This window comes from Furipterus horrens, unplaced genomic scaffold (genome assembly GCF_987537825.1).
Source record: "Furipterus horrens unplaced genomic scaffold, mFurHor1.1.pri manual_scaffold_5, whole genome shotgun sequence".
Classification (NCBI taxonomy): Eukaryota; Metazoa; Chordata; class Mammalia; order Chiroptera; family Furipteridae; genus Furipterus; species Furipterus horrens.
Window position 1 is genome coordinate 178059117 of NW_028327175.1, and position 13432 is coordinate 178072548.

The following is a 13432-nucleotide window of genomic DNA, read 5'->3' on the forward strand; positions in this document are numbered from 1 at the left end:
CTGGCTTCCTTCTATAGCATCGAGTTCCATAAAATATGATTACTCTTCCTTGTAATTTGTCCAGATAGATTTGTTTTTACTCTTTGGTTTTTGAGAACCCTTTCATCTTTTTATTTATTTAAATTTAATTCTTTCTTGCAGTTTTCTCTTTGCATCCTTTTTACACCATTACATCTACATTCTGAATGAATGTGTGATACTGAATCTGGGGGATCTTGCTTCCCCTGCTGTTTCCAATTTGGCACTACCATGAGTAAGGCTGCAATGAATATATTTGTGCATTTATAGTCTTTTGTTCAGATATTTTTCTTTAAATTTTTAGAAATTGAGAAAATTGATTATACAAGGATAAATATTAAAGTTATGCAAATAATAAAATAACATTGTAAAGAAATTAGAAAATGCATATACAAATACAAAATAAAAATACTCTAAATTGTACTAGACAGAATTAGGAAATAAAATAATTATAAAATAAATAATTTGGAATACAAAATTAATCTAAGCAATAATAATTTTAAAAAGTACAAAAAAGCAAAATGAAATACTTTAAATTAAAAATAAAATATAACAAATTATTAAATTAGATATATAGTTAACAATAAAAAATTTAAATGCATGTATTTTAAATACTTGAAAAAATTTATATATATGCCCCAACCACTATTTTGTTTAATGCAAAACTAAAATAAAATAGGTTATTTAAATTAGAGAATAAATGGATTTAAAATATTTAGCAAATTAAGATAAGTAGATAATTGTTAATTACCTGAAATCCTACTACATAGTGTATTTCTAATGAGACTATTAATAAAAGTACATAATTTAAATTAGAAAATAAATAATATAAAAATTATGAAACACAGATACTGGAAAAATAAGTTAATATTTTAAAGAAGAAAACACACAAGAGAATAAACACATTTTAAAATACAGATATGTAAAACCTAATAAAAATTAAAGCCACTCAATTTCAGCATCTAGAGGTAACTTCATGTTGTATAACTTTCCACACTTTTAATACATGCACAATATTATGTTTATGTCATGGGTATTTAATAATAATTTGGTTACTTTTCTAATGCTCATTTGACTCAAAATATACACAAATTAGTAGTTTGTCAGATAACTCTAAAACTAAGATTTTTGTATTGTCACTTTTTATTTGCTTTTATTTTTTTTCTTCTTCAGAGTAAAGAGCTTGTCTTTGGAGTCAGAGCCTTGGGTCAAAGTTTGTTTCTGGCAGGTACCCTGCACAGCCAGAGATATTGGGAGTGCATGGGTACCTGAGAGCAGGCCTTGGGTGGCTCCAGCCAGCCACTGCAGACTTCCCTAGTCCACATCACTCCCTCACCTTAGCTTCCCTGTCCTCATCTGTAAATGGAGAGAATGCTACTGCATGGCTCTTTGTTAAAATTAGACAACAGGCAAAAAGAGATTGCAATCTGTAATGCATTAGACAATTATTGTTATTATTATGTCTAGGACTTTATGTAAACATTCTACATGTTAGAGAAATGAAGAAAGTAAAGAAGCTATAACAGAAAGGGTTAATATCCTTAAATACAGGGGGATATCTATGGTTTGCAAAAATGTCTGTCTCTTCATGGATTTCTATTGACCTATAACCTGGATCTGAAAACTAGGCTAACCCTAGTTTTTTGCTTCTCAGTAGAAAAAGGAGTGTGCCTCTATGACCAGTCTCTTGGCTGCTCATGGAAAACTTTCTTATACCACAGACTGCTTCCCCAGCATCATTCAGCAAATGTACTCCCTATCCCTGAGCTTCGCACAGGTGAAAAGCTAGGCAGGATGCCCCAGACACTTCTCCTGCTCTGGGACAGAACCTAAGCCCCTTAGCAGGCAAGTGTTTCCAGTTTGTTTAGATGAGTGGCTTTTCTTCTCATATGGTTTGTGTTATCTTGACCCCTCTCAGTCCCTCAATAACCCATTTCACCATGTCCTCATAGCTGTTTCACAAATGGGAGACACACAGAAGAAATTAGGGAGGAAGCAGGAGTTTCAAATGTGTCCACTTTAGCTCAGAAGCCCCAATTTCCCAGTGGGCCCTCCATGGATGTATTTTTTAAGTGCCTAAGGATTAGCCCTAGCTCCCTAGTCCCAGAGGTAAGGAGGACAGGCAGAGGCCCCAGATTCCATCTCCACCTGGACTGAGAGGATGCAGTCTCTGACCAGATGAGTCCTTTGACCAGGATTAGCCCACCCTTGGAATGCCCCTGCAGGGTTCTCTGACAGCCTCTCTAGGGAAGAGTTGAGTTTTTGGGCCATACCTCTGGCTCTCTCTGGGGGCCAGACTCAGGGTGGAGTGGAGGATGTGAGTCAGGTGGAGCTAGTCCAAAGTGGTGGAGTCAGTGGCAAGATGATGAGGCAAACCATGGCCACTAAAGTAGGAAGAACCCCAAGGCCACATAATAGCATTATCCGATTTACAGGTGGCACAATAAGTCTAAAATCATACAGAAAGCTATTGGCAGAATAAGACAAATCTTGACCAGAAGTAAGTCTTCACTCTTACACCACACTCTTCTTCCTCTAAAAGTAGGAAAGAATTGACCCTGCTCTGAAATAGCATCAATATCCACTAGAACTCTGGCCATTGAGGAAGCCCTGTGCCCACACCTGTGACCTGTGCTAGTCTTTTCCAGTGCCATGATCACACTTGTCCCCCACCCCTAACACTCAGGTGAGACAGATGTGAGCAGCCATGTTCAAAGGATTGAGGTAAAAGCAGTTCAGAGCAGTCAAGTGGTGGGAGCAGGGCTTGGACCCAGGGTCTGTTGACTCCAAAACCAGTGCTCTTTCCCATGCTGTCTGCTCCAGATTGCAGGAGGACTTTGAAAAGTCAAGAGGCATCTCTGGCACTTTGTTTAATCTAAACTTACACTATGTTGATGAAATAATGCACTTTATCCACTGTTAAAGAAATACTTTAATTACCAGGTAGTTACAAAATTTACATAGACCAGTACAATTGTTCTGTGATTGCCTTAAGATTAATATGACTTCTTAAAAAAATAGAGCTCACCTTCAGTTAGGTGTCTTGGCACTGCTGGCAATGCTGCCTTTTTTTTTTTTTTTATGGTAACAAAATGATGGATCTTCCTTGGAGCTCATAACCGATGAAATGAGGAATGGGATGGTAAAATGCCTCTACCTTCTGCACACCATTCCACCTGGTGGCAATGTCACAAAAGACCACAGGTAAAATTCTAGAACCTTTTCTGAAAGGAAAAATGACAGAGGCTATCTCTCATTTTGCTCCCCTCTTCCCACTCCTTTCTCAAACTTCTAAAATAAAGTAGCAAAATTAGTAGTTGGTATTTGGCATACCAACTCCACATCCCTGGGGAAGGCTCAGTGTATGTACTTTTTTTTTTTAATTGTTTTTCTATTACAGTTGTCCCATTTTCCTCCCTTTGCTCTCCCCTACTCCACCCACCTCCCCCCTCTCCCACAGTCACTCCCCATTTAGTTGTCCATGTTCATGGGTCATTTATACTTATTTCTGTGCACGTACTTTTCAAGGAGTTGGCTCCACTGTCTCAAGCCTTGGCTATGCCCTTGTTTATAGCCCTCAACCTTCCCTGCCATTCTGGATAGGGTAGGAGGCAGGCTCACAAACAGAGCAAGAGAACCAGATCTTCACTTGAGCCTTTGCAAACTGAATCAAAAATGTTTTTCCTCTGCTGTTTGCCTGGATAAAATGGACCAAATAGGTGTTTTCTCTATTGGGAGGAAGAGCTGAATTCCAGCTGGGGAATTTCTTTTGTTGCTAGGAAACCTGTTAGGAAAGAATTGAATGAGGAGCGCTAGGGAGCCTGGGACAGGTGATGTGACAGCCGTGATGTGAGGGGACATGAGCTGTTGCCCCTGCTGAAGAACTTGAGCAACCATGCTCGTCTAGGCAGAGAACTGAAGGATCCTGGCCTAGTCCATGTGAGTGGAACATAGAATGTGCCTGGGGAGGGACTGGTGGGTGCCTGAACAGCACCAAGGCAGAGGACATGGCTGGAAAGAAACATGATCTGGTTTGCTCTGGTGGAACATCTGAGCAAAGACCTGATCTTGGGAGTAGAGAGAGTCTCAAGGACACAGAGGGGAAAGAAGCAAAATGGAAAAGGAGCCAAGGGACAGAACAGAGGCTGAGGAACTGAGCTGTACAAATCCTTGCTGAGCAGGAGGGACACTTCCTATGAAGAAGGTTTCTTCCCTCACCCTCCCAATACTGGATCTCGGTATATTTCTAAACCTTCCACTGCCAGATTGGTCAAAGCTGGTATTTCTTTCATTTAATTTGTATTTCCTAATTGTATCTGTTGAACATTTCTAAACCTTCACTGCCAGATTGATCAAAGGTGGTTTTTCTTTCATTTAATTTGTATTTCTTAATTGTAGCCATTGAAACATAAGTCAACACAGCCTTTTAAGAGGACAACTTGGCAATATGTGGAAAATGAAAATGCTCAGAGTTTTTAGGCCAGTGGTATCCCAGCCAGAAATTTATCTCATGGAGACACAAAGTATCCAGGGATTCATGTTCAAATGTGGTCATAAAAATATGATTTGTGAGGATGAAACCTATCAAAGAGGCAGGCTCACCCTGTTCCAATCCACCTATATGGTGGTGTCTGCTGCTAGAGGAGTGAACAAGCCCCATGGTGAGGTTAACCTATGAAGCAGGTGAAGGCCTGCACAGATGAGACAACCCCATTTATCATCAATTAAAAACAATATGAACATACGAACATACAAACTATATGAACAGACATGTGGGTAAAACTCTTCTGGAAATTCTTTTTTTTTTTTTTAAATATGTTTTATTGATTTTGCTGTTACAGTTGTCCCAATTTCCCTTCCCTCTGCTCCCCTACACCCGGTGGCCACCCTCCCTCCAGTGGTCCCCCACTTTTAGTCCGTGTCCATTGGTTGTGCATATAGTTCTTCTCAACTTCTTCCTGTCTATTCTATTCCATCCTATTATGCTTCTTAATTTCTGTACTGTCTCCCTCCCTCTCCCTCTTCCCCCTCCCTGTTGACCTCCCCCCAGTATGCTCCCCATACCTATAGTGTTTTTTCCATTCTCGTTTCCTATTTATTTGCCTTTGTTTTGATTCCCTAGCTTCTGTTGTTGGTGGTTGTGATCCAGTTTTCATTTTAATGTTCATAGTTTTGATCCTCTTTCTCCTAAACAAGTCCCTTTAACATCTCATATAATAGTGTTTTGGATCTAACGAACTCCTTCAGTTTTACTTTGTCCTGGAAGCACTTTCTCTGCCCTTCTATTCTGAATGACAGTTTTGCTGGATAGAGTATTCGTGGCTGTAGGTTTTTGATTTTCATTACTTTGAATATTTCTTGCCAGTCCCTTCTTGCCTGCAGGGTCTCCCTTGAGAAATCAGCTGAAAGTCTAATTGGGATCCCTCTGTACACAATTCTTTTCTTCTCTCTTGCTGCTTTTAAGATTCTCTCTTTAATTTTTGACAATTTGATTATAATGTGTCTTGGAGTGGTTCTCCCTGGGTCCAGTTTTTCTGGAACTCTCTGTGCTTCCTGGACCTGTAAGTCTATTTTCTTCCCCAAGTTTGGGAAGTTTTGCTTCACTATTTTTTCACATAATTTTTCAATGTCTAGTTCTTCTTCTTCACCCTCTGGCAATCCTATAATCCGAATGTTCGGTCTCTTATAGCTGTCCCAGAGGTTTCCGATCCTCTCCTCACTTTCCTTACTTTTTGTTTCCTCTTTCCGCACTGGTTGACTGTTTCTTCCTTCCCTATGTTCTGGTTTGTTAATTTGATCTCTGGATTTTATTTCCTCACCACTTGTCTCGTATGTGTTTTGTTCATTTCAGTATGAGTGACTTTCATTCCTTTCCTGTTTTGTTCCAAATCTTTTGTTAATTCTGTAAGCCACCTAATAACTATAGCTCTGAACTGAGCCTCTGAAAGGTTTCCTATTTGTTCATCTGTCAGGTTCCTCATCTGCTGCCTGGTGAGCTGCATCACCAGGATTTCAATCACTGTCTGCTTCATTCTGACAGACTTGTGTTTGCTTTGCTTCCTGGGCAGGCTGTAGGGGGCAGAGCCCCATGTACTTGTCACTACCTGGCAACTGGCAGCGATCTGCAACCTTTTTCACTGCGCTGTGGTGCTTTGTGTGGGGGCAGGGGTCCAAGATGGATTCATGCCATTATTCTCTGCTGGGAGACCGGGATCTGTCCCACTGCCCTCTGGGCCTCTCCATCTGAGGCAATGGGGGGTTTGTCTTTCCCAGCATTGGGGTCGTGAGCTTCCGGGACTCGACTGCAGCCAGGATTGCTCCCCCTGCCGCTATCCCTGCTGCTACCATAAACAGCACTGCCTGACATTTCCGTTCTGGTTCCAATTTCGCCCCTCCTACCCATCCGGATGAGCACCACTGGTTTATAACTTCATATATTGGGCTTCCATGTAGTTTTATTTTCTGGAATTTCTGGTTATCCTTTGTTTTGAGGTAGTTGTATTCCTTTCTAGTTGTAGAGGGAGACCGAGCATGTCTGTCTAAGCCTCCATCTTGGCTGGAAGTCCTGGAAACTCTTAATTGTGGCTACTCCTTAAATGGGAGAGATAATTTGGAAACTCTTATTTTATATTCATATTTTATATCATTTTCATTTTTAACCACATATATATTATATGCACATGTCAATATATTATATTCACAGGTAAAATATTATATTGACCTATAATATATTCACAATGGCAAGGAAGGCTGAGATGTGTCTGTGGGAAATCAATGTGGGGCATGAGGCCCCGAGCTTGCTTCTGCATGCCCCTAGGACTCTGCATGGGCCACACTGAAGACAGTGATATATTCTGGCATAAGTATCATGTAAGTGTGACAGTGACTGCAAGAACCTCACCCTCAATAGGGTGGGGTGGAAGCAGGAAGAGCATGGATAACAATCTATTGCCTTGGCTGGGAGAGCTGCTCTGTGCTCTGGAAGTCTGTGTCTCTTGCATGTCCTGGCCCCACAAAACCTCAGAAGTCCCACCTCTTCCCATGCTTGTGCCTTAGGAGATTTGGTCACTCACCACTGTTGTCTTCTGTCCCACAGGAGATACCCTGGCTCCGACAGGACCATGCTTCAGAGGTGGCAGGTATGGTGACCCCCTCAGAGGACTCTGGGTTTGCAGAAATCCTCCGTAACTGCAAATCAGAAAATAGTTCAGGCCCCAGTGGTGGAGAGAGAAAGATTTGGATAAATCAGAAGGGATCTTGTTTTTTCAATTTAACAAAATGTACCAAATAATCTGAAAAGATCTCACTGATTGAAGGTGATTCTTGAGCCTTGAAGTCAAAGCTAGGGAGTATGTATGTGTGTGTTTGTGTGCGCATGCATGTGCACACACCCTGTGCACACAGGCATGCTCTGTCCATGAATGTGTGTGTGTGTGTGTGTGTGTGTGTGTGTGTGTATATATATATATATATATATATATATATATATATATATATATATAAATGAACATAGCTCAGGGGCACACAGTGTTCACTTCTTGTGCTGGAGATATGCATATGGCTCCCAGCTTGGATGGGTTGACTTGAGCCTAGGGTTCTCAGTGAAAAGAAGGGACTTCAAGAGGGCCCATCCTAGAGCTCACAGGGCAACAAGAAAGTAATTCTTTGTCACTCAGGAGCAGGCCAAGGAAAGAGATCACAGCATGCAGGTTCCATGTCAAAGATGATATGGGACTATTATGGACTGCTCATTTACCAGTTGCCCTTGGTGAACTTTTCCCAAATGCAGTCCCTCTCTCCATCTGTGACTGTACATCTTTGGGCCCTAAGAATGAGTATTATCTCAAAGGATGAGGAAAAGAAAGTTTCTAAAGTTCTAGAGGAGGACAGATCAATTAGCCCACTGGTGAGGGCCTCTCTCTCTGTTACTGCAAAGTCCCCTCAGCTTATTTTTTAAATCATAATGAGGTCATCAGAAAGTTCACCCACACAACATTGAAGCTATTATTTTAACCAACTATTGAGTATCATACCCAACAGATAACACAAAAGAATGCTTTATCCTTGGCTTCCAGCTGCTGAGCTATACTTCTTTTCAGGCAAGCTCTGCTTCCAGACTATATTTGCTTCATTGGAATGAGCATGGCCCCCTTGAGATGACGTGGCTAATGCACAAGTGCACAGGGAACAACAGCAGTGCATGCTGTGTATTCTCACCTACACAATGAGGGTCTCCTGCAGAGGGCTGGGAGTTAGACCCCATGGTTCTCAGGAAGATGCTAACTGTGTTTGCTTTATCCTCTTTTTGTCTCTTCTGGTAGAAAAGAGACATCAGCAATTTTGAGTATCTCATGCACCTCAACACCCTGGCTGGGAGGACCTACAATGACTACATGCAGTATCCAGTGTTTCCCTGGGTCCTGGCTGACTATACCTCACAGGTATGGTGTTCACATGAACACTAGGCAGGTGTCCTGAGGCTTTCTGACTTGACTACCAAAGCTTCATAAATTAGCACACAACTTTTGCTATGAGGTTCAGTCCACCTGGCCCAAGGATGCTCTGTGTCAGCCCCTCACCCTGGGGGAGGCCTGTGAGTCCAGCTGCCTGGGTTCCTGTCCAGCCCCACCTGTGGGAAGGTGAGCCTACCTGTGAGTTAATCAACATTACTAGGACAATTGCTAACATGTGCCCTGGAGGGCTTCCTAGCTTACTCACTACATTGAGGACAAATGACACTCATCTGCTGAGACAACGTTGTGGGCAACATGGTTCTTCACATGAATTTGTTCCTAGAATCAATGGTATGTGTGTGATGGGGTAGGATGTTGGGGGAAGGAAAGAATAGGGCAGGAAAGAGACACAGAGACACAGAAAGAATAAACTATTCCACTGTAGCCCAACTTCAGGCTGAGGTGATGGTCTGTGCACTTCACCCAGTGTCTGGACTGAGAAATGTAGTGATAGGGAAGGCTGATGACAAGACCAGATAATCACTTTTTTGGCTTCTAGTCCTGGACCTAAGCAGGGAGGGGAGGGATAAGGAGAGCTGACACAGTTGGACCAAGATGGCATCACATAGGAAGACCAAACTATGGAACAGTGTCCCTATGATTTGGCTCTGGCCATCAGGAGGTGTGTGTGTAAAGGGCAGAAGGTTTTTGGGTTCTGGTTCAGACCAGCCCCAGCCAGTCCTGTGTGGGGATGTTTAGATGGCTGATCCTCAGGATTTGGGACAGAGGGCCTCAGGTTTTTGTAACCTCCCAACCCCACGTAAGTCAGTTAACATAAAACAACTTTTCTCACGAGCCACATGTTGCTTCTTATTGCCCTAATGATCATTTGAGGCTGATGTATTTCAAAAATTAAGCTTGAAAATTGCAGCTCTAACTCACATTTTATAAAGTGCTGGCTTACCAGACTCTTTGGTTAACCCCAAATTCTGATCACTTACTAGCATTTAAAAATGGAGAGATTTCTCCTCAAAATCTGGATTTTCAATATCTTTTGGAGACTCAGATCTTGCAGCTATGAAGCCCCATTCTGCCCTGGCAAAACCCACCTGGCTGAGTGTGGGTCTCCAGGTATGGCAGCACCTGGGGGTCTTAGCCTTCTTCCCTCTTGCCCCCACCTGGCATTTCCAGGTGTGAGGTGGTGACAGGCCCTGACCCCTGGGGAACTGCTAGTGACAAGGAAGCAGGGTATAAACACCTTCTTCTATACAGACATGCAAACCTGGGGAGCACATGGCCCATCTGCTAACACAAAGAACATCTATGCTAAAATAAAATATTAAGGACACTTGGCCCTGAAAAATCTTCAGGTTACCACTATTGTGTATTCCTAAGGGCGGAGGAAGGGGCAATGTTCCATGCCTTCATTGCCCTGAAGGGACAGCGCCTCAAGAGAAATGAGGCTACCCCTCTGCTTTCGTCCCTGAGCAGATGATTACTCACTTCCTAAAAAAATCAATTTGATTCTAAACAAGGACCTTGAACTATTGAAACAAACTGCTCCAGGAGAGCTGTGTGTGTCAAGTGCTTCATAGACAACAGGAATTCTTTCTAACATATCTTTTCAGTAATTGATGGTGATGTTCTGATTTGGGTCAAATTGGAGCAGGTTCATTGTGAACTCAATCTTATCCTCCTCTCTTTTTATATCTCCCTCTTATTAAGTCTTTGTGGATCACTGGCTCCAGAGCCATAAGATGCCAGCATGCCTGCTAATCGCCAGAAGGGTCAGACCCAATGATACTAAACCAATAGAGAACCATAAAACTAAAGAGTGTGGCTCCTGAAGTGTCAGTGGGGCACATGAGAGTCTAGGGGAGTTAACTCCAGCTGCACATCTGCCTTTCAGACATTGAACCTGATGAATCCCAAGACTTTTCGGGACCTTTCAAAGCCCATGGGAGCCCAGACCAAGGAAAGAAAGATGAAATTTATCCAGAGGTTTAAGGAAGTCGAGAAGACTGAAGGTGGGTAAATTCCAGCTTAATTTTTTTCTTCAGTGCTCTTCATCTGAATGCCTTGAAATGATAATTGATAATTATTTAGACCATTACTTAGCCTACAAACAATTACACTTGAACAGAGGACTCTTTAATCTAGTGATCTACACCCTGGCTGCATATGAGTCACTTGGAGAGCTTTTAAAAGATACTGATGACCTGGCTCCATCTCTAGAAATTCTGATTTGAATAGGTCTGTGGTGAAGTGCAGCCAGGACTGAGAACTAGCATGCTAAGAGCTCACACCTCCATACCTAGTGGGCAGGAAAGGCAGAGGAAAGTAACATTTGTTCAATGCTTTCTATATTCCAGGCACAAGCCAATCTGCATTTATACAAACAATGGTTCATTTCAAAAGGACATTAAAACTCAGTAAACTCAATTCAAGCAACGCATTCAAGATCAAAACCTTTAAATGTGAGCCCAAACTTTGTTCATCTGCATACCATCTTGACAAATTTTGTCCATCATGTGCCACTGTGCTCTTATTGCCTTCATGGTTTTTTTAGGTCTATTCACTTAAACTTTAATAAATGTATTTCAATAAGAAATTTTTCTGTCATGCATTTGACATGGTGGATGACGCACCTGAGGGTCTTGAATGTGCTTTTCACCAATGGTGGCCATTGACCAAATTATAATGGCATCTGTAAGCAGAATACTGAGGCTCCATTGGCCTGCAGGTTCTCTCTGGAGCAGGATTCATGTTTACAACTTGTCCTCGAGCACCGGACAGTCTGTGTGTCTGCAGCCTGTCCCAGCAGAGGTGGAAAGCCACCCAGGCATGTCCTTTCTTTGCAGGAGACATGACCGTTCAGTGCCACTACTGTACTCACTACTCCTCGGCCATCATCGTTGCCTCCTACCTGGTCCGGATGCCACCCTTTACCCAGGCCTTCTGCTCTCTGCAGGTGAGCACCCCCCCTCCCCCTCCCCACCATCCCCCACACAGGCATAGCTCACAGACTAAGAGCTGGGCTTAGATGGGGCAGGGACCCACTCTGCTAGAAATCCAGTCTCCAGCCAGTGATTCCCACTTGACTGGCTTCAGTCTCCTGACCATTTGGGTAGGCACACTGCTCTTTATCAGTTCCACCTGCATGTTAGCCAAACAATCTCACAAAAAGACTCTAAAATATAAGGAATGAGAGATATAGGGGAAAATTTAAACAGGTTTTAGTAGAAAAGGAAAGGCAGCAAGCTTAAAGACTTCCTTGAAGGTAGGTGGTTAAAGATTATAAAAATAAACACAAAAAAGGAAGAAGAAAAGCATATCACTCGAGTTATCAGAATGCATAAAGCTATGCTAAGTACAAGCTGAGAGACTTAAAGGGACAAACAAAATATTCCAATACTGAAATAAACAGTTAAACCAGGTAAAGAAACTAATCACTGTACTTAGCCATGAACTAACAGACCAACTTGCTAGCTTAGGGTTGCCAGATTTTACAAATAAAAGTACAGGTTGTTCAGGTACATTTGAATTTCAGAAAAACAATGATTTATACTAAAAAATTATGTTTATCTGAAATTCAAGGGTAGCTTGGCCTCCTGTGGTTTACCTGACCACCTTCTATGAGCAAGAACTGAGCAAATCTGAGTGGACAGTGGCAAGTGAGATTGCTGGCACAGAGTCCTTCGGGAGCAGCAGAGATTTTTTTCTCTCATCCCCTTCTGACCTCATCCTGCTTCTCTGGTTGTCCCAGGGGCACAGCTTTAGGATGGGGAGAACCATCACATTGCCCAGCTGCAGCCTGCAGGCTTGGCTAGTTCCACAGCAATACAGCGCACACCTAACGTTAGAACCTGACCCAATTCAGGCCTTGCTAGGGTTCTATGAAGAGCAAGGCATGACCACAGTGGGTAACAGACCATGGAACATGCACTGACTTACTCTGACAATAAAGCCCTACCAAAGGAAAGCACAAGTGTTCCAGGATGTGTGTTTTCTGGTCACTCTATGTGGTTACTTGTCTGAGTAAGTCAAGGTCAGCATTGAAGCCACATCCTGTGTCCTGGGCAAAAATGAGTAGGCAAGGTTAAGGTGCTTTCTCAAATGGGCAGAACTTTCCTGTGTTCTCTTTCTCAGCACAATCTTCTCTCTTCTTGACAGCAAAGCTTGTCTAGACATTGTATAACCCCGCTCCCTGGATATTCACTCAAAAATAATATGTGTGCTTCCCCTGAACCTTTCTCAGGCAACAAGCATTTTAAATAAGTTTGGTTTGGAACACAGTTGGTCCCAGAGATGTACCCCATGCCAGGAATCCCATCCAGCTTTTGCTCATTAATCCACAGGAAACGATGATGACTGTTGATGATGTCGAAGATGCATTTCATTATGGCTTTCCATTTAGGGAGTTCTGGAGACTTAAGTTTTCCCCTTGCCTGGCAGTCTAATGGATTAAAGTCCATTTCTACCAGTTAGGCACAGTCTGTCACCTGGAGAGAGGGCAGAGTGAAGTAGAAACAGTGTCAGCCCCAAGATTTGCATCCCAGCTCTACCACTCAATAGATACAAAACTTTCTGAAATGCTTTAGGAAATAGGAGTTAATTATGCACATCTCATGAGGCTATTGAGATTAAATGACAAATCATGGGTAAAGTCCCTAGTTCAGAGCTATCCACTCTATAGTGATCAATCATTGTTAGCTTCCTTCTTCCCCCTGCAATCAAGGCAGGCCTAATCTGAGCAGGGCTAACCTTATTCTAGCTGCCACTCTCCTGTCACCCCTTTTAAGCTATTCAAGACAGTCTGGAAGGTGTCAGAGCATTGCAAGTCAGCATGAGCCAGAAGAAACATATATGCTGTGGATCCAGAAGGATATTGGGTTAAGGCCACTTTGAAGCTAGTCATAACTAGATTGATCTTATTTTAGCCAGTTTGTTCCATTGGTGAC

The 13432-nt window shown here is 42.4% G+C and overlaps 1 protein-coding gene across 1 annotated transcript in view; it reads left to right on the plus strand.

The window, feature by feature from the left end:
• Positions 1-13432, plus strand: part of WDFY4 (WDFY family member 4) — a 350593-nt gene that overhangs the window by 288721 nt on the left and 48440 nt on the right. The window contains exons 48-51 of the mRNA XM_090278357.1: positions 7115-7157; positions 8340-8459; positions 10381-10498; positions 11333-11442. Coding sequence (XP_090134483.1) covers positions 7115-7157; positions 8340-8459; positions 10381-10498; positions 11333-11442 — 391 coding nt within the window. The remainder of the gene's footprint in view (positions 1-7114; positions 7158-8339; positions 8460-10380; positions 10499-11332; positions 11443-13432) is intronic.